The sequence below is a fragment of the Chelmon rostratus genome, chromosome 8 (genome assembly GCF_017976325.1).
Source record: "Chelmon rostratus isolate fCheRos1 chromosome 8, fCheRos1.pri, whole genome shotgun sequence".
NCBI classification, from domain to species: domain Eukaryota; kingdom Metazoa; phylum Chordata; class Actinopteri; order Chaetodontiformes; family Chaetodontidae; genus Chelmon; species Chelmon rostratus.
Window position 1 is genome coordinate 12825132 of NC_055665.1, and position 18698 is coordinate 12843829.

General features: G+C 43.0%; 3 protein-coding genes across 5 annotated transcripts in view; 1 reads left to right on the plus strand and 2 right to left on the minus strand.

The window, feature by feature from the left end:
* The window catches only part of skap2 (src kinase associated phosphoprotein 2), an 8877-nt gene extending 7340 nt beyond the window's left edge, over positions 1-1537 (plus strand). Inside the window, exon 12 of the mRNA XM_041942281.1 lies at positions 1072-1537. Coding sequence (XP_041798215.1) covers positions 1072-1164 — 93 coding nt within the window. The 3' untranslated portion in view covers positions 1165-1537. The remainder of the gene's footprint in view (positions 1-1071) is intronic.
* An 8070-nt stretch (positions 1538-9607) lies between these two features.
* snx10b (sorting nexin 10b) lies at positions 9608-13195 on the minus strand. 3 transcript variants are annotated; one of them, XM_041942803.1, is made up of 6 exons: positions 13084-13195; positions 12737-12823; positions 12527-12627; positions 12306-12407; positions 11916-12125; positions 9608-11431 (listed from the first exon to the last, which is right to left on the minus strand). In XM_041942803.1, exons 1-6 carry the CDS (start codon positions 13114-13116, stop codon positions 11302-11304), a joined length of 663 nt encoding a protein of 220 aa, XP_041798737.1. In that variant the 5' UTR covers positions 13117-13195; the 3' UTR covers positions 9608-11301. The 3 variants fall into 3 exon arrangements, with proteins under 3 accessions (XP_041798737.1, XP_041798739.1, XP_041798738.1); XM_041942805.1 differs by having other exon boundaries at positions 12737-12867; XM_041942804.1 differs by having other exon boundaries at positions 12737-12820; positions 13084-13137.
* Positions 13196-13512: 317 nt separating this feature from the next.
* cbx3b (chromobox homolog 3b) lies at positions 13513-17171 on the minus strand. The gene is made up of 5 exons (XM_041942806.1): positions 16969-17171; positions 16412-16552; positions 16149-16305; positions 15505-15671; positions 13513-14715 (listed from the first exon to the last, which is right to left on the minus strand). The coding sequence occupies exons 2-5, from the start codon at positions 16549-16551 to the stop codon at positions 14595-14597; spliced, it is 585 nt and encodes a 194-aa protein (XP_041798740.1). The 5' UTR covers position 16552; positions 16969-17171; the 3' UTR covers positions 13513-14594.
* Positions 17172-18698: the final 1527 nt, after the last annotated feature.

An 18698-nucleotide genomic window follows, 5' to 3' on the forward strand; every position in this document is an offset into this window, starting at 1 on the left:
CCTCAGGGGCTTGTGAAATGTCATTTTAATCATGTGACACATTAATGAATGTGACATTTTTCTGTTTGTTTCTTTTGATGTTTAATTTGCTGTTAATAATCTAGAAGGACTTTTTACTGTATTTGAGTCCCGTGTGTAAAGTTGTGACGCAGACACTAAGTCGAGCACCTTTTCTTTTGTTTTCTGACATGATGAATGGCCCATCACCAGACAGCCAATGCAAACCATCACTATTGTTATTGTGATCTTCCTGTGTCTAATACAACCATGTGATCACTTACATGCATCGCTCTCTCCTGGGAATAACTGGACACAGATGTGGTCCCTCCTTGTCCCTGAGTTTTGGCACAGATTTTGAAACATTGCGCAGGTTTCTTTTCCTTTCAGCCTTGTCACAACGTGATCTCCAGTGTTGATTCATATCCTGGGAAGACTTTGATGTGAGGTCAGGCTCTTGGCCACAGAGAGAAAGAGAGAGGGGTATTCTCCTCTTGTCTCAGATCTCCGCTCACAGTGTCCTCCTCACATCTCAGCATGCTGACAGCCATTTGGAGCTATTACTTGTCGTGCTGTGACAGATTTATGTGTGACGTTGCCCTGCGCACACTGAGGTTTTTTTGTGTGGAGTGGAAGGAGTGTGTGCAGTCTCAGAACTGACGCTGGGTAGAGAGGCAGAACGGGGAGAAGGAAACATGAAGCTACTGATGGGATGTTGGTGTTGTTTTTCGGAAAACTGGAAAACCATTTTATGCTTAAAGTAAGAAAACATGAGCAGGGACAGACGGGGAATGAAAGATGTCTCTGATCTGACACAGTCCAGGGATGTTGTGTTTCATGCTTGCCGTCCTAAACCTGACACCAGAGCGTCATATCAGTGCTAATCTTAGTTTAGCTATTAGATCTGTTAATCTCAGCATCTCCAGAACAGCCTCAGCTTTGTGATTTGACGATTGACAGTGATGTTCACTTCATTAAATGCTCAGTGATGACTACATGAATTAGGGTTAAGGAAGTGTTTCCTCAACACACTCTTACCATCCTCTCGATGTCTCCACTTTATTCTTTTTCCAGGAGTACGAGAGCTTTGGCTGGTGGGTCGGAGAGAAGAATGGTAATATAGGAATCGTCCCCAAAGACTTCCTGATGGAGCTTTACGCTCTATAAATACACCCCACCTAAGCTGTTCAGACCACATGACTGCAATGAACACATGTTCTGTCTTACACCTTTGCTCGGTACAAAACTAAAGGATCAGAATATGTCACCGCAAGTAATCCACTCTTTTTTAAATGATGCATGTGTCATTTTCAGGATCATTCCCTCCCACTGTCAGAGTCTGGGGTTGGATGAAAAGATTTTCACAAGACTGAAATGCATGTTTAAGAGTGTTTTTCTACAGTATCTGCACTTTGCACTGCTTGTTTGTATTTATTTCCTAACCAACATACAGTTTTTCCACAACGACACTTCGTGCTCTGCTTTTGGCAAATTTGGTATTTGCAAATGGAAAAATTAATAAAGATTTAAACTTGTTGGATCGGAGCATTTTTTTTTTCAAAATTATTTAACCTGCTCATCAAGCCACAAGGTGGCAATAGAGTCTCGTCAAAGGTCATAGATTACCTCTGTCACAGAGATGCGAGTCAGGAATACCACACGCCAGGTTTTTAGGGGCTATTTTCTCTTAACTTTGTTTGCGCTGGGACACAAATTTAGAAATGTTTACAGACTCAATTAAAAATGACAGGTAACAAGACACAGGAAGAGGAAGGTAGCAGAAATTAATTCAAAAACTAGTGTGATGGAGGTCAGTTGAGTGTTTTCTAGGGGAAGGACACCATTGACATGCCCACACATGAGGAATAAATGTAGTTATCCATACAATGAAACAATATTTTAGCCTACTGAATCGCCATCTTTGCCTTCTGTAGTGCTGTGCAGTTAACCTCAGGCCACTGTCAATATGCAGTTCTGTGTGCACAACAAATATATGTGCACGACCTCCTGGATACATTTTTTAAAAATGAGTTTATTCATCTGGTCAGCACTTTCGTTCCAAGCTTCAAAGGGACACTGTTTTTTTACAGCACCTGAGAGACTTTGCTGGGCAGAGTATCACAGTGTGGCAGATGGTAGGCTGTGCTGCGTGCCTGAGTGAAACGGCTGAGGTGCACTAATAAGACAGCCACCCACACAGATAGCAGGGATGCTTATCACTCTCTCAGGGGCTGTTTGACAGCAGGCGAGGTGGCTTTAGCTGGCCATATCCCTCCGAGATTACATACATACTGTACGCATCTTTTTACAGCCTCCTCACTGAAATACCAAAGTTTTACTACAATTTTCTCTTTAAAGGGTAGTGCATCCTTTTTGGTTCACTGCAGACAAAAGGGGCCTTGTCAAGGTTTCCTCAAGGTTGCAAGAAAATGGGCAGGAAAATGCGTTCATTAACCGATAACTCATTGTATCTTTTTCTCCCTCTTCCCTCTATTTTTTCCTTGCTCCTGTCTCTCTGTTTTGTTCCTGTTGAGTGATGAGCTAGTCCTCTGTCCTCTGGGTGACATTCAAAGCCAACATAAATCCTCCTGTTTTACGGTATAGTGCAGCGATAAAGCCTCTCTGCTAATTGGAGATGTAATGAATTACCATAATTAGTTATTGAATATACTACATTGGATATAGAGAGGAAATGCTTTGTTTTAGGGCATGAAGGGGATGTAGTGAAACAATATGATATTCAGTGAGTGCAGAACATTTCTGCAGCATTAAAGACATTGCCTGAGTGTGTGTAATTTCATCAATTAGGCTGATTATAAAACACTTAAAACATGTTTTGGTGTAGAATTGTGGATTTAATACAATAGCATAAATATTTCTTTACTGCTGACATAGCTTGGTATTTCGCCCTAATAGTCCTCCTTTTAATATTAGGCTATGGGTTAGGTTGCCAAAGGCAAGCAAGGCTAAATATTGCCTCTCATTTTTATGTGCCAATAAAGGATTTCCTTAATGGATGTCAACTACACCTCCATCCCCCCATGTTACATTTGGACAGCCATATCCTCAGAATATACAGGTTCTTTTATTGCAATTTAACATCAAGATATAATGTTTCATAGATAAATGCCAGGGTGCCATTAATCTAGTGAGCACTAAATTACGCTAATGATACCAGAATATCACTAATTAATACTTGCAACCATAAAGATACACTTTTACCAGCCAAATATATATAGATTGAGCTGCTGAGTAATAATAAATAAAGTTAGATTCGCTGAGAAAGATGATGGAAATATAAAACAAATTTCCCTTCAGGACAGGGTGCATTCATAGTCATTTTATGTGGATAATTTAGTGCTCAGGTATGTTAATTCTTACACAACCTATCAGTTATAACAGGCGTTTGTTACTTGTACTTGTTCATCCTCTGTTAACTCATACCTTCTGGGTCAATAACTCCCAGTATGTGTACACTAATATGCCCCTGCTCACAGTGATGGCTGCTCATCTTTGTTGAGTACTATCATGTACCATCACCATTTCATACCTTCACCCCTGGGGTTGGTGAGAAGGCTAAAGACTTGATCTATACCACTTTAGAGAGGTGATCTTGATCAAGCTGTTTCTGCCGCTCTTTAACCGGGTCACTCAGCCGTAGATCACACCACAGCTTCATAGAGAGTCTCTGTCAGGAATAACACTGCTTTATTTATGTGGTATCCCCTGGCATTTTGCAGGAAATGTATTACCTCTCCAACTGGCCCTCTGTCAGCATTCCATTAAAGCCCCTCCGCCTGGTCTAAATCTTAAAATCCGAAATAGACACTTTTTAAATGCAAGTCACTCTTAATTGAGGTCAGTTTCTGTTAACGTAACTCATGGCAGCTGACAAATTAAGTTTTCCTCAGCTGGCTTATGACATTGTGTGAAGACTTGATGCATTTAAAGTGGAAGGAGATCATGAGGGGCTGCTCTGAAATTCATATTTCTGGAATTTGAGGCTTAGATTTTCTTTCCTTTCCATGATTTTTCAATATCTAATGGGTAATATTATACGTGGGAGACTGGGGTTAGTGGCAGGCCGGTAAATGTGGGTTTAGATGGGTCGTTTATTACAAGCGCCACACCCACCTCTCTCACATGTTCAGTGTCTGTTCTTACTTATTGTTAATTGCCTTGTGTGAGCTGAATGGCAGTGGTGACCTGAAGACCTGTATATCTCAGGGGCAGGAGTGGAGACACTGAAAGTCCAGTTTCCAGCCTTGACAACATCACCATCGACCCCCCCCAGAGGACGCTACCTCGGACACCATGATGTCCCAGCTGATTCTTTATGCTCATGGTGCTGTTGTTTCCACAGAGGGTCTCATCATCTCTATGCATCACTGCTACAAACAGGTCTCATGTTCCGGGGTGTGGGGTTGGCAGTCCAGGCTGTCAAGCAGGGTAGAGCTATGTGCTGACATGCCATTCAGGATAAATCAGGCTTATCAAAGTGACAGGTGTTTGTCCACCTGCTATAAACATCTCCCACGCCTCGCTCCAGCTCCATCTCCTTGCAGATTATTTACAAGGATCCAGCCTCCGTACTCTGGCCCTGTTTATTCTCTGGCTGTGGCTCTAATATCAGGTCAGCGCTCCGCCGCTGATTTACTCTACTAGTTAGTGAGGTGAGTAATGACCCTGGACGGTCTGGGAGGATAGTTTGTAATCAAGGGAGGTCAGAGATGCCAGAGATGCTCTAACTGTAATTACAGCCCTCTACACACTGTACTTCTTACACTTCACTGCAGCTGACTGCCTGCCAACCCAAACTGATCTCTATCATTCTCCTTGCCTCTTTTACCCCCCACAGAGTTAAACGGCCCTGGTTGTAATGACCCTGCAATCTGGTTGAGGTGCCATCTCAATGTCAGCTCTTAATATAGCAGCTTTTTTTGAGAGACTCCCCCCCCACTGACAGAGGAAGTAAAGGTATGGAGAAGGGTTGAGTTACAGGAGCCTGCTGCGCTAACTGAGACACTGGATATAGCAGATTGCTGCCATCGCTCCCACTTAATGTCAGCTTTGGTATGTATCCAAGCACAGGTCCTGCCAAGCTAACCTGAGCTAATTTAGTGCCCAGAGCTCACATGGAGCTGCCTGTCAGTGCGGAGTGACCACGCACACGGGGTGGGCAGAATAACGTAACTACAACAGGGTAACATGTTAAGTGTCATTTCAGGGCTTTTTTGGGGGGAGTGGTTTAAACACGTTTACATGCTACAAATGTTGGACACAAATTACGCTCAGTTTCAAAGCCTGATTCAGATTCTAATTCTTAATTTTGACTGTTTTATGCCAAAAACTCAAATCACAATGAAGGGATTTCATATTTATCCTCTATAATTATGTGGAGAGGGCTTTGAAAAAAAAAAGCATGTGCAGGGGATTAACATTGCCGAATATCTTAGCATCTGAATTAATATACAAACTGAAGGGAAAGAAACTCTCACACACACATTTTTCAAGAGGCTGGAGGCGGGGGTGGCACTGGGGGCCTCAGGCTTGGGTTCTCTGTTATTCTGACCACTGCAGATAAAGACGGACGATTTAAACTCAGTCCAAATCATGACTGCTGCGGTTGTGGTTAAATGGCAAGCAGCAGTATTTGTCAACTAGCTATATCAAGTATTATAAATTGTATATATTTCCTCTCCCTGTTGTTTAGTTTCAGTTTCCCGCTGTTCCTTTTTTGTCAGTGCAGTTAATGTCATGACTGTTTACTGTAAATCACTTTGCAGTTTTGACTGATGCGCTTGCAGGTCCCTCAGAGACGGTTTGGCGTCCCCGGCCTGCTGAACATTCTCTTACTCTCTTATTCTCTTACTTTACCTTAAGTGTTAATAGCTATCCATGAAATGTTGCTGACACTTGCTGCTGACTATCTTCCAAATGGCTAATACTGTAAATATGACCAACATTTGTAGCCATGTACGAAATGGTTACTGTATAAGCTAATTTGAAGCATTTCATTTGAGGCATTTGGATTATTTTATTGACACTGAAACTGAGCATGCTTGCAAATGGATGTCAGTGCTAGACTGCAGCATTTGGCAAATATAGTGCTTGGAATTGCACATAAATGTGCTATATATCCATCTCTTTTAGTGCCTCTCAGTGCCCTCTTTGTGGAGCTGCTTGGAGCACTCCTTTGTCTTCATGGTGTAGGTTTTGCTGTGATGCTGACTCAACAGAAGTTGGGCTGTCCAGATACAGATATACAGCAAGTTTATAGTAGTTCATACAACAATCAGTTGAAACTCCTTGACTAAATCCAGTTGGCTTCACAAAATAGAGATGCTTGTCCTGATGATCAGTGCCAAAAAAGCTACAATAAATCTGCTCTGATTTAGTGTTGTATAACAATGAAACTTCCAAGGGGACCTGAATACTTTCGGACAATGCTCATGTTAAGATCCACTCACTACCTTTCTGTGTTTTCAACTGGGGAACTTCCTCACTTCAGTTACATGACGGAGCCTTAAACTTGCCTCATTCTCGCTGAAGAAGGAGCAGGTTGACAGCTCCAAAAGCTAGTAAGCAGACCTTTGAGTTTAGACTGGTTTGGTCCTATATGTTGTTCCCAAAGGTCAAGAATGAATTTTTACGCTCGAATAATGAAAAATGTTCAACAACAAGTTTAAACATGCCGTTAAACTTTGGTCCAGGGCTTGATGTGTGTGCAGATGTGTGCAGAACTTCAGACATTCTGGTGTGGCGGTCCACATCATTTTACGCGCATATTAATGAATTTGACATGGACCTATTAACATACTATGAATGCTAATCATGTGAATTTAGGATAGTCATTACATATGTATTACAGGAATAGCAGGTGGGGTAATTTGAGTAATTTGTGGCTATATGCAGACACTGGGATGATGGACGGTGTCTGGAGAAGACAAGCTGAGCCGGCCAGTGGATCTACTGCAGAGTAAGGAGAATTTAGGCTCATCATAAAAGATTTCTCCTTGCCTCTTATTTCACTTAGACATTTTTATGTTTTTTTTATTTTCTACCTCATTGCAGCCGTGAGCTGCCTGCTGATTTACACACACTGGCAGCGAAGCACAGAGGCCTCAAGAGACGGTGCCCTCTACCCCTCCATTTTTTTCCCCCCTTGCTTCTCCACCCTCCATCGTCCTCTCACTGCCACCACCGGGGCGTCTCTCCATTCACTGGACTGGGCCTGACCAAAGAGCTCCCTCTCTACCTGTTCCTTCATCTCTAACAAGACATTAATCTGGAGGGGTTGTTATTCACACATGATCTTGTGACACACAGAGGGGCTGTTCCCTTGTGCCAAGACACACATTCATATAAGGATGAGCAAAAGGCATCATAGACACTAAAGGTGCCTTGAAACACACTCATTTCAGAGTTCTTACACTCTTGTCTGAGCTCATTTGTAACCTTTAGGATCCTGTGTGTGCAATATGGATATGAAGATATGTGTTTTAGAATGGATTCAAGAACATTTGTGAATATACCCAAATGTGCACAGTAAATGCTGATGTTATCCACAGTGGCCTTTCTTCTCCATCTGTTTTTGGCTGTACGCGCCAAAGGAAACATGTCTGATCTTACCATATTATTTCAGGAAATTATAAAGCAGCCCCCTCAGGCTCATGTGCTCAAGGCAGAGGAGCTGGTTTCACGCTGATCAGCCCCTGATTCGAGGAGACGAGAAGCTGTTGCTCGCCTTGCTACAGTGATCACGCCCGTTCCCAGTAATTGCTACATCCATGCACCGAGAGGCGACAGCATGTGGAGGGGAAATAGCAGGTACAAGCCATGCAGAACAGAGGAAAGGTACCAGGGCTGTTGGGTTTGATGAATGATGGATAGCTCGTACGTCAGCTCATTTCCATCTGGGACAATTGAGCGACAGAGAAAAATGCTTCAGCCTTGGGAAGAAGTGTTTTTCCACCAGATCGAGGCAGGTGTTATTATATAGGGTTGGCTTTTGAAAAAGACACAGCTACAAGGACAGATGTAACATCTGAAAATCCTTTTTTGGCTATCAGGTTGTGGAAGTTTTGTGGCCCTCGGTAAATCAGCGCTCAGTATTGGCATGAAATGTGGGCGACCTTGACAAATGTTCAGAGCAAAGGCGTATGTTATTAACAATTCAATTAACCTCAGACTTCCAGATCATTTACCTTGTTCCCTCATCTGCCCCTATGGTGAATGTGATTGTCTTGCTGTATAACAAGCTACACATCAGCATCACCGGCCTGTGCTTTTATCATATGTCTGCTCTCGGTGACTCTGGCATCATTCCTTTAGGTCTCATCCCCTATCTATTGGCAGTGCAGCTGGGCTTCTCTGATATTGACTCATCCTGGTTCCACTGAGTTGCAGGCAAAGAGATTTAATATCTCAAGTGGTGCTGAATTCCTATTGCTACTAATGGATTCTGTATAATGTGGCACTTAAAATGCATGAGCAGCCTCTGATTTATCTGTAATTTGCCTCCACTGGAGCATATCTCCCTCAATACTTCCATTTGTTTTTGGCTCTGTGCAGTCTGCTCAGTAAACAAACCCTGATTGGGATTTCATATTGTTACATTCCAGTTTGACAATTTGGTTCTATCCAGCAGATGAAATGGATTTTTTTTTTCTTCTGGTGATTCTGTGTTAATTACACAACAGCGGGAATGGTAAGTCAAGCATGAGATCACAGACACAAGGTGGGGTTTATTTGAGCTGTCGCTGCAGAAAGACGTGCTGACTTGGTCGGAGGCAGATGGGAATGTCCCACAGGGGCCATCTTATCTTCTACTGTTTTATGTGTCAAACAATAAGCATGCTAATTAGATTAAACTGAGCTAAAGCATTTGTGGAAATCATGGAAACTTGATTTTATCTTGCACTTTTCTGACTAATTGTGGTTACATCCAGCTAACACAGTCCCTTAAAACAGAGGGATTTTACTCGCTCCCTATGTTTTCACTCCATTTGACCTTTTCGGGGTCGCGCAACATGGAGCAGGGAGCTGTTAGCCAATCGATCGGATGGGTTTAAATGTGTCAGTGTTGTCATGGCAGCAGAGGCGCACTGACAGGCTAGGCTACAGTGGCTCAAGGTTAACAGGCAGTGGACCAGAGTTTCAGACCATTAAAGGAGGACTCAATACTCTTGGACAGGTCAGATTGAAAACAGCAATATAAACATTTCAATCCACGGGGCTAGAAGCAACAAACAAGGCTTTACTGTTACAGGGACCTGTTGGCAAGTGTTAAGCTATGTGGGGAAACTCACTGACACATGCATGTGTGATTTACTCAACAGGGACCACAGACAATATCCGTATAGCTGCTCAAAACCCCACAAAATCACTCACTGAAAATCACGTGACATACCGTCCATTTTTACCATGTATAACAACCGCTTACATTAGCTGCTCCAGGGTTGTAATGTTGCCAGGATTTCAGAAATACTGAGGTCACGAGTCTTCCCAACACACCCCTCACCACCCTCATAAAACGTTGACCAGAAACCAAAATTAATGTCTCTAAAATGCTATAATTACTTGGAATTTAAAGGATGGGAGAGAAGGGAAATGCTGAAGTCTTTATTCATTTATATATTTAATGGCCTAAAAATAGTCAGTTTGAAGCACATTTAGTCTAAAACCACTGGAATTGGCTCATAAAATACCCACAATGTCTAGGCTTTTAGTTGTTGAATTTAACATCTCACGTGAAAACAAAATGTAGTGCTTGTCCCTGGGAAATCAACACCATGCGGCACGCACAATATAAAATCTATAGATTACATTTAAAGTACTTCTTTGACAACAACACACTGATAAAATAATAACTGAAGAATGGTTTATGCAGGAAAGAAGGGTAAAATTGGACAAGAGCTTAAAATGAATTCACACCAATGACAGAAATTGTTGGAACGCTGGTAGATTAAATGATAAGCCAGATATGGCTTTCCACATACACGCATTTGTGTAAAAATGCCCTCACTTTGATACCTAAGGTGTGTTTTCTGGATGTATTAGAAGCATAAACCTCCTTTGAATATTCAGCCGAAGCTGTGGCACTGGCAGACTCGGCGGATGTGTTTGAGGGTGCAGGGTGATGCTGCCCCACACTGTTAAGCATTGACAAAGAAGACACATGCATACACTGGATGTGCACGAACACACATGCGTATACACCCACACGTCTTCAGGGGAGACGTCCCACCTCCCAATTTGAGTTTGTGGGCTTTCCCGCTGTGCAAACTGTTCTGCTGCTCGGAGCAGAGAAGGTCTGAGGTGACGTCACCTCTCTGGTCTCTGCAACACAAGCCCATTGTCTGCTCTGAATTCTAATGAATATCACAACCGCTGCACTGACAAAGCTAATGTAATTAGCCGTGTAGATATGTCAGTCTGCTGTCACTCTGTTTAGTGGTCATTACCTCTGCATAAGCATGGTGCTTCTCACTGTGGGAGTATGCACACACACACACACAGATATGTGACTGTAGTGAACAGTGAATACAGTACAAACACAAAGCAAGAGAGACAGATAGAAAAGGTGGCTTGTCAGTGCAGCTGGCATTTTGTTCAGCAGGGAGCAATGCAGCCTGTCTACCGGATAGCCTTCTCAGACAGGAGCGAGTCCATTGGGATCCCACAGGACCTCCTACCAGCCGCACACCTGACAGGGGGGGCTGTCTGAAAACTCTGCAGAGACCCTATTACATGTCAGGCCGCTGAGCACTGCAGTAGCCACCAGATGACAAGCTTCCCACACTTTCCTCTTCATTAGGAAGGGGGAGTTCAGCCGCGGACAGAGATATTAGGCTGTCACTGCTTAAGCTATTGCGTTGTTATCTGCACAAATGTGGCAAAGAACACCTTGTGAACGACCACAAGTCACAATGCTTCTGCTAAGCTTGTTTATGACATAAATATGGCCAGCTGCAGCATATGTTCATGATAAGTGAGTATACAAAGAGATGGATGTAACAACACTGCCATCTTCAGGCATTTTTCTGCAACAACTTCATAGCTGTACAAAGAACATACTGGTAGATAATACTTTATAGATATACAAAAGGCACATTTTGACTACGATGTACTGCACGTGTCAAACTCAGATGCCTTAATGAGAACATAACATGCTATGACTTTTTTTATGAGTGAAATAATATGGAGAAACCACATAGCTAAAAGTGCTGTATGACAGGGTAACAGGTGAATTTCTTCCTCTCTGGCCAAAACACTCGTGGCAGTGATGTGACGATGGTGTTTTCATGGAGAACCGGACGAGCAGCTGAGGGTTTCCACCTGTCTGGCTCCCATGAGATCAAGTGAAGGTGCGCTCTCTGCTTTATTCATTGCCAAATCTTTAATCCGAGGCTCCGGATCTCTACACTCTGAGCTGGAATGACAAAAGGCGAGAAGAGGCCATGGAAAGTGAATTAAATTGTAGAATTTAGGACACGAGACAGAAGGAGTTCCCATATTATATGTCCTGGAAAAAACATCCCTGAGTTTATGCCAAAAAACATATTTTGACATTACTGCTGACAATGCAAATGTAAGAACTGCTTGTGAATGTGATTTTGAAATGATTATTTTGTAATTGTATTTTTATGTAATGTGTACTTCCATGTTTTTAATGTGTACTTCCATGTTGTTTTATTAGGCAACTAACATTCTGCCCAAGGACTACAGTTGCAAATTAGCTAATCAGTTATAAACTTGCACATTTACAGCAATGTTCATCAATGTGCACTGTCCTAAATAAATAAATAAATAAAAAGAACGACTCAAAGGTAACAGACTTTCAGCTGGTTTTAAGGAAAAATATTAATTCTTGGAGTGGGGGAAAAAAAAAACTCCAGAGCGAGACATTATAATACCTGTCTGAGTCAGAGTCACAGGACATGCTGAGGTCCTTCTGCAGATCCTCTGCAGAGTGAAATCGCCTCAGGCCACAGCTATGGACCGCCTGGGCCACAGAGTAGTGGGTCCTTCCTGCAGCACAGGCCTGAATCTTGGACACGCTGAGCTGTGACTGCAGGAACAGATGCAGGCAACTGTCGGACAACAGCAGTGGGTTCTGGAGGACCCTGGAGAACAAGGACAGCAAGGAAAATAAAGATGATTGGATACAGAATATTGCATTGCTTGTCGAAAACACCAGTCATGTGGCCCGGTGTTCTTGGAAACTGTGATTCACCAGTTTTGTTATGTATGTGCAGTAGTATGTGAAAGTTCATGTGTTTATTGATCTGTGAGGTCATTCTTACTGCTCCAAAAACTTCTGGAGCCCTTTCATCCGCTGAGTGATCTGCTGGGCATTGTTCAGGCTGAAGAAGGGGTTCTTTGGGGGCAGCTCCGGTAGCTGGGCCCTGCAAAAGACACAAATATGCCTTAAAAACGGCAGGAACCATAGTGTGGATCACTTTTAACATGCAAAAAAATAATAAAAAGAAAGAATATGCGTTCAAAATACAGTAAATTGACTTACATTAGCAGTGAGTTTGCTTGAAGCCTCTGCCTCAGCCATACAAACTCACTGTACCTCCTTCTCACACTCGAGATCTTCTTGGTAAAGCACACGCTGTCGGTCTAAAACAGGTGACATGTGACACACATATTACAATAAGCTCCACTATTTGATTGGAGAGATTCAGACTTTTATTGCTACTGATTCTACTGCTTTTATTGTTTCACTTACATGTAAAGAAATTTCATAGTCTATGAAGGCGTGCCAGAAGTCATTCTTTCGTATCCGCGGGTCCCGCACCCAGACGCTGATGATCTGCTGCATGGAGAAGGAGAGGCAGAGGAGACACTGAGCTGAAAGCACTGTGTGATGAAAAAAAAGGAAGTTTTTATTGGTAGAAAGAGGAAGTGAAATGACAAAGAAGACATGATCGGAAAATCCCTGCAAATATCCTTTATTGTTCAAGAAAATAGTTTGTCAGGCTGTACCAGAGTTTAAAGCTTCTGTAGTTAAAATGAGATATTTGAAAGGTCTCATTTTCTCACCCTACCAGGATTACAGAATAACTTCAGACCTACCTGATTCACAGCATGGTCAGTTTCTCCTCTCATAATCCAGGTGTTCTTGTTTGAATCTCAGTAAGGTAGTCAGCCAGATAATCATGTGCAGAGCAGTGAGCCAGTGCCTTTTATTTTCACTTTTATTGTCCAGGAGCAAAGGTTTCAAAATAAAGTCACAAGACTGAGATAAGCACCTCCCCATAATGAAATGAAACCAGTAAAACTTCCTGCTGATGACTGACTAATAGAATTGGTGCAACATGTGCCAACATGACTATGTGAGACTAGCAATACTTATCACTTTTTAGCTTATTGACCGCCATTTAAAACCAGTCAAAACACATCCCACACCTGAGCTTCTGTTTTTATGTCAGCATCACATTTAGCATGTGACAAATGTTGACTTAAAAAAAAACTTCACAGGAAAAACTTCACAAAAGTTTTCTTTTATTCACAGAGACTTCACAGATCCATGGTCAACAGTTACAGTAATTCAGTAGCAGGTGTGTTTTAGGAGGTTTCAGGTTCAAGAGGAGGTTTAAGTGTCCCATAACAGTCATGGGAGATATGTTGAGTCAGGGCAGTGCCATCAAGATACAGGTGATGTACATGGACCTGTGTAATTGTTGGAAGACAATGCCTGGCATAATTGGACAGTCTCTTATCTAAAGTGCTACATTTAATAATCTTATCAGCCATCACAGGTCCACAAGTCATTTTCAATGAGTGGACATCTCATTACATTTAACTTAGAAAAACTATGACCTTTTGAGTCTGCCAGGACTTCACTTTGAATAAGCACCAAATAATGTTTTAAAAACTCACAAATGTTCTTGTTGTAATTCAATGCAGGGAAGAGAACATTTGGTACTTAGCAGCTGATTGGAAACATGGGGAAATTTCTGGGAGGAGACATTTTCAAATATTTCATATCAACCACATGGGTCACACAGAGACACAGTAAGACACAGTAAAGTTGTGGCTATAAACATGTCACAAAATACAAAATGCTCAAACAACAGGTGTACAATATTCAGCTCCAGCTAAAAGCTACATGGACTGGAGGTACGGACTGGACAGCAGTTAGTTCAACCTGCCTACATAGTGTTGAGCACACACTGAACAACCAAGATTGTTGCTGCTAAACAGGACTATACATACTAAATTACTATATAACCATAAAAACAAAACACATGTCCACAGTGATTGAGTCTGCTTACACAAGACCAAAGCTGCTACAGGTTAGTCTGACCTCAAGTCAGCTGCTACACACAAAGGTTAGTTTCAGTCTCCATCGCAGGCTCCACAAAGGCACGGAGACCTCGTTGAGCACCACGGGACCGAGAGCACTTCAATCCCCGCCGAGGCCATCGCACCTGCCACAATCTGAGACTCCACCGGCAGCGGGACGCAATTTCACACACAGTGCGCCTCTAATGTCAGCTGAAGGAGGACACTCGATGGAGGTTAAACTAAGCTTCAGGCGAGAGCACAGCTGTTTATCAGTTCGCCTCTGTACACAAGCCACCTCACTGCTCCTCATCTCCGCAGTGCCACGTCAGCTTCTGCTCGTAGAAGTCGATGACCATCTGGGGACACCTGGCGCTGGCTTCGCGGGCCGGCAGCAGGGCCACATCGTCTGAGTTCTTCCTGTGGGAATACACACGGGAGAAGGGAACCATTAAGGCGGCGGCCTCCTACTATTAGTAAAATGTTTCAGCAGCAACACGCAGTCCTGCCAGCTAGACATTTTAGAATATGAGGAAGAATTTCACATGTCGGGAAAGTTCTGAATTATTTTTTTCTTTCACTGTAACATTGCAAGTTAAACAGCAGGAATTCTCCACTGCACCACCCCGCGTTTCCTTCCACAGAGCCCACATCTTTCCACACCTACTGTTTGGTTCACAAAAACAAGCTTTCTATCAAACATTCACAGTCTCCATGCCCAAAATCAGTCCTTTTCTCAGACCCAACAAAGCCTTTTCAGAGCCACAGAAGACAGCAACTGTTTCCACAGGCTGAGGAGTCCCTCTAATAAGCTCACTTTTATGTGTAAAGCTGGTGAAGTTCCCCTTTAAAGCTGCAAGGCACATTCACTGTGGTCAGAGATGCTCTCCATAAATCAGTTACTAATCTGAGGAATGTTATGTCAGCTGTTCAAAGTCAATGTCTTCAAACTTTGTCTCCTTAGTAAATGATATATTCACATTACATGGTCGGTAAATGGCACTGTATAGACTGTAATGACGCCGCACACCTACAGCAGCAGGATGAAACACCCTCGTAAAACCTGACACCGAACGCTCCGTCGTCTTTGCTGTAGGATGAACGTGTAGGTTGCGGCTTTAAATGCGAACAACTTTACCGTCATACAAACATTTACCCAACCCCTGGCATTCATTCAAGGACAGAGAAAAGGGGAAGCGGCGGAGTTACCATTTGACGAGGAACATGAGCTCTCCCTGTCTGTCTGTGGAGCCGATGATGCATTCAGGCTCGAGGTATGTGCTGAGGTTAGCGGGGGTGTCTGACTGCTCATCTGGCTCGCGGACGTCGCTGTTGCTCTGCACGGTGCGAGCCAGCTGCTGAGACTGCATACAGGACTGCAAAGACAAGGACAAACATGCAGCAGTGAGAGAAAAACACAGAGACAAGATCTGCATTAGGTTGTGGCTTTTTTTTTTCTTCTTTCTTTTACTGTACATGCCCATTGCAGAAAAAAAACAGGGAAATTTATGTGCTTTTTAACTGCTTTCACTTTCGAGGGCATTGCGAAACTAACCACCTTCACACACCATTTAGTTTCATATTCAGTCTTAAATTTTTCAGAAAAAAAGTAGGAACAAAATCTGCCAACATGGTCAGATGATTTTACTCGACTCCAATGCAGCTTCTTTTTTTTCTTTGGGAGAAAAAGTTTCCTCGATTTTCTGAGTGGAACTTGTCAACCTTAAGCCATGAATGCACCACAGAAAAAGGGTTCTAATAATACGTTGATTCAGGTGAGGAAGTTCTGTGAATAACATGGAAACAAGCACAAACTTACAGACGTTCCACCACTGCATTCCTCACAGACTCACAATTTCCGTCTCTTGCTCCGTCATTTCTTCTTTAGGGATGAACTCTTGTTCAGCATGCTCTTCCTCAATCTCCCCTGAGAAGTGGGTGTTTCTGAGGAACTCTTCGATGAGCTCAGGACAGTCCAGATTGTCCTCAGGTTCCCATGTGTTGTCTGCACTGTAAAACACGTGACAAAAGAGGAGAGATTACACTTTAAACACATGCATGACCGCAAATAATTACACAATAACTATAGCAAACTGCTGATTCTGCAAGGGCTCACTCAGTGAAGCCTTTCCACTTCAGGAAGTACTCCACTCTTCCGTTAAAGATCCTGCGGCGGATGATTTTTTCCACCACAAACTCCTGGACAACTGTAGTCTCCTCAGTCTTCCTTTGCTTTGCAGTCTGCTTCTTTCTCATCCTGCCATGAACAAGAAGCAAATGAATGAATGACAGCTTGTGGCACTAGCGGGGCATTCAGGGGCACATGAAAACGCAACAGCGCCTATTTTGGCTTTGTTAAAACTCCACAGCGGTGTCAGACACAAACACTTTCATCTCCCTGTTGCTGTGACATTTGCAGAACAACATGGCAGTGGCGGGCACTCCGCTGTGCCCTTCAGACAATGATCCGCACACTTATCACAGCGCTCCACCTGCTGTTTCTTTCGGGAGCACCAACAGACTACTCTCGCAGCCCAAAACGCAACACGTTAGTGCCTACACACGTGTACAGTTCATTCAGGCGCTTTAGCCGAGGGGATACGGTGCGAGCAGCAGCGTGAGAACATGAGAGGAAACGTGCCGGCGTGATGCACAAGAACAATATGCACGTACGCTTTCGGTGTTTACTTAATCTCGGCGGACAGCCTGCTGCGGTGCTGCTCTGCTCTGCTCTGCTTGGAGCTCGTCGCTGGAAAGCACATGCACACAGCGCCGTCGAAGCCGCTTCGTGCGCAAACGGGTCGCTCGGCGTGTTTACATGAGCCAAACAACTTTTCATGAATGAGTTAAAATTAAAGATGGCCGTGGATGCTCGGAGGAAGTGGTTGCCAAGGGAAAAGGTCATGCCAGGAAAGACGGGAGGAGACGACGGGGACGCGCACACCGCCGACCAATCAGAGAGCAGTCCGCTCGTCCGTCACCCCCCTCCTCGTCCAGTGGTCCGGAACAACCCTGCCACCCATGGGTGTCAGCGGTGTATGGCAGGAGACTGTGTGAACTAGCATGTCTCGCTGGGATTTAAGGCTGGTTCTACCTTTATGATTATTTGATCTTTTAAATTCACTGCAGGTGAAAGCAAATGTGCAGCAGGATATTTAACTGAAAGCTACAGACAATACAGATATAAATGTACCAAATTTCCCCAGCTGGGGATTAATAAAGTTGATCTTATCTGATATTAGTTAGATACTTTATTAATCTCCAAAGAGATATTATCTTATCTTAACTATCATCGCAGTGTCAGTAGACTCACTTAGGTCAAATCCAATAATTTAGCAGACTAAAGCTTATAAGAAATCTGCATTTAGAAATGTCATCGATTAGAACCCCTTTGTAGTTGTCAAATTATATTACATGCACGGACTTCACCCGTTATATATATTATATTATATTGTATTATATGATATGATATGATATGATATGATATGATATTATTTTATATTATATATAATGTATGTAATATAAAACAACAGTATTTTTCTTCTGTGCTACCTAATACTTCAGCAGCATTTCAGAGGAAAATGTCAAATGTCATTCTTCTATTGCTTTTTATATATATATATATATAATATATATATATATATATATATATATATATACTGCTACTTTTATTTAGGTTAAAGGGGTCTCAATGCTCCTGTAAGCGTGGAGAGTTTCAACGGAGGTGGATCTGTACTCCACGACCTCCTAAACGGCACTGAAGACATCACAGAAAAACACCCGCTGGAGCATTTGATTGGCAGCTCCCTTTTAGCCAATTGGAAACACCAAAACTGCTGATTGGCCAAGTAAGCACCACTGACAGGCCTTCCTACTTGACCAAGTTTATCTTTCTTCCACCAGTTATTCCACACTGTTCTGTAACACACCACTGGGGGACGCTGTCTGCTCGCATTGGACTGCCAGGTTCAGCAGGTAAAAGCTCGGCGCTCTCAGTTAACTAATGAGAATGGATTTATGCCGAGAAGCTCATAGCAAAAGGCAGCAGAACAAAAGGTTTTACTAGGAGGTGGATTCACATTGGAGCTGCCTCTGATGCGCTGTTGTTTCTCATACCATTTCATCCCCAAGGCAGGCTTATGTAACATTGGGTGCATTTGTTCGTGAAATTTACTTATGCATGCACTGCCACAGCACCATAAGAATGTAACACAAATACAGCAATGCCTACAGTAAAAGCAGCACATGGTGATGTGTCACAATCCTGAGCATAATTCCTCAGTTTTATTTTCAATGAGAAAACACAGGGGAGGCCCTGGGGGTGTTATTAAAAGTGGTTTCAGCGAAAAGGCTGGCAGATGCCTGCATGGAAGATGAATGAGGTGTGTATCATATCAATATCA

Bases quoted from the DNA above. Each gene is read 5' to 3' on its own strand.
- snx10b (XM_041942803.1), bottom strand. From the start codon at position 13,116: ATGAGAGGAGAAACTGACCATGCTGTGAATCAG. The intron at 12,628-12,736 runs GTAAGTGAAACA...CACCTGTTTTAG, and splicing joins ACTATGAAATTTCTTTACAT to ACCGACAGCGTGTGCTTTAC. The intron at 11,432-11,915 runs GTATTATAATGT...TTGTCATTCCAG, and splicing joins TGTGACTCTGACTCAGACAG to CTCAGAGTGTAGAGATCCGG.
- cbx3b (XM_041942806.1), bottom strand. From the start codon at position 16,551: ATGAGAAAGAAGCAGACTGCAAAGCAAAGGAAGACTGAGGAGACTACA. The intron at 15,672-16,148 runs GTGAGTCTGTGA...TTGTCTTTGCAG, and splicing joins CGGAGCAAGAGACGGAAATT to TCCTGTATGCAGTCTCAGCA. The intron at 14,716-15,504 runs GTAACTCCGCCG...GTATTCCCACAG, and splicing joins CTCATGTTCCTCGTCAAATG to GAAGAACTCAGACGATGTGG.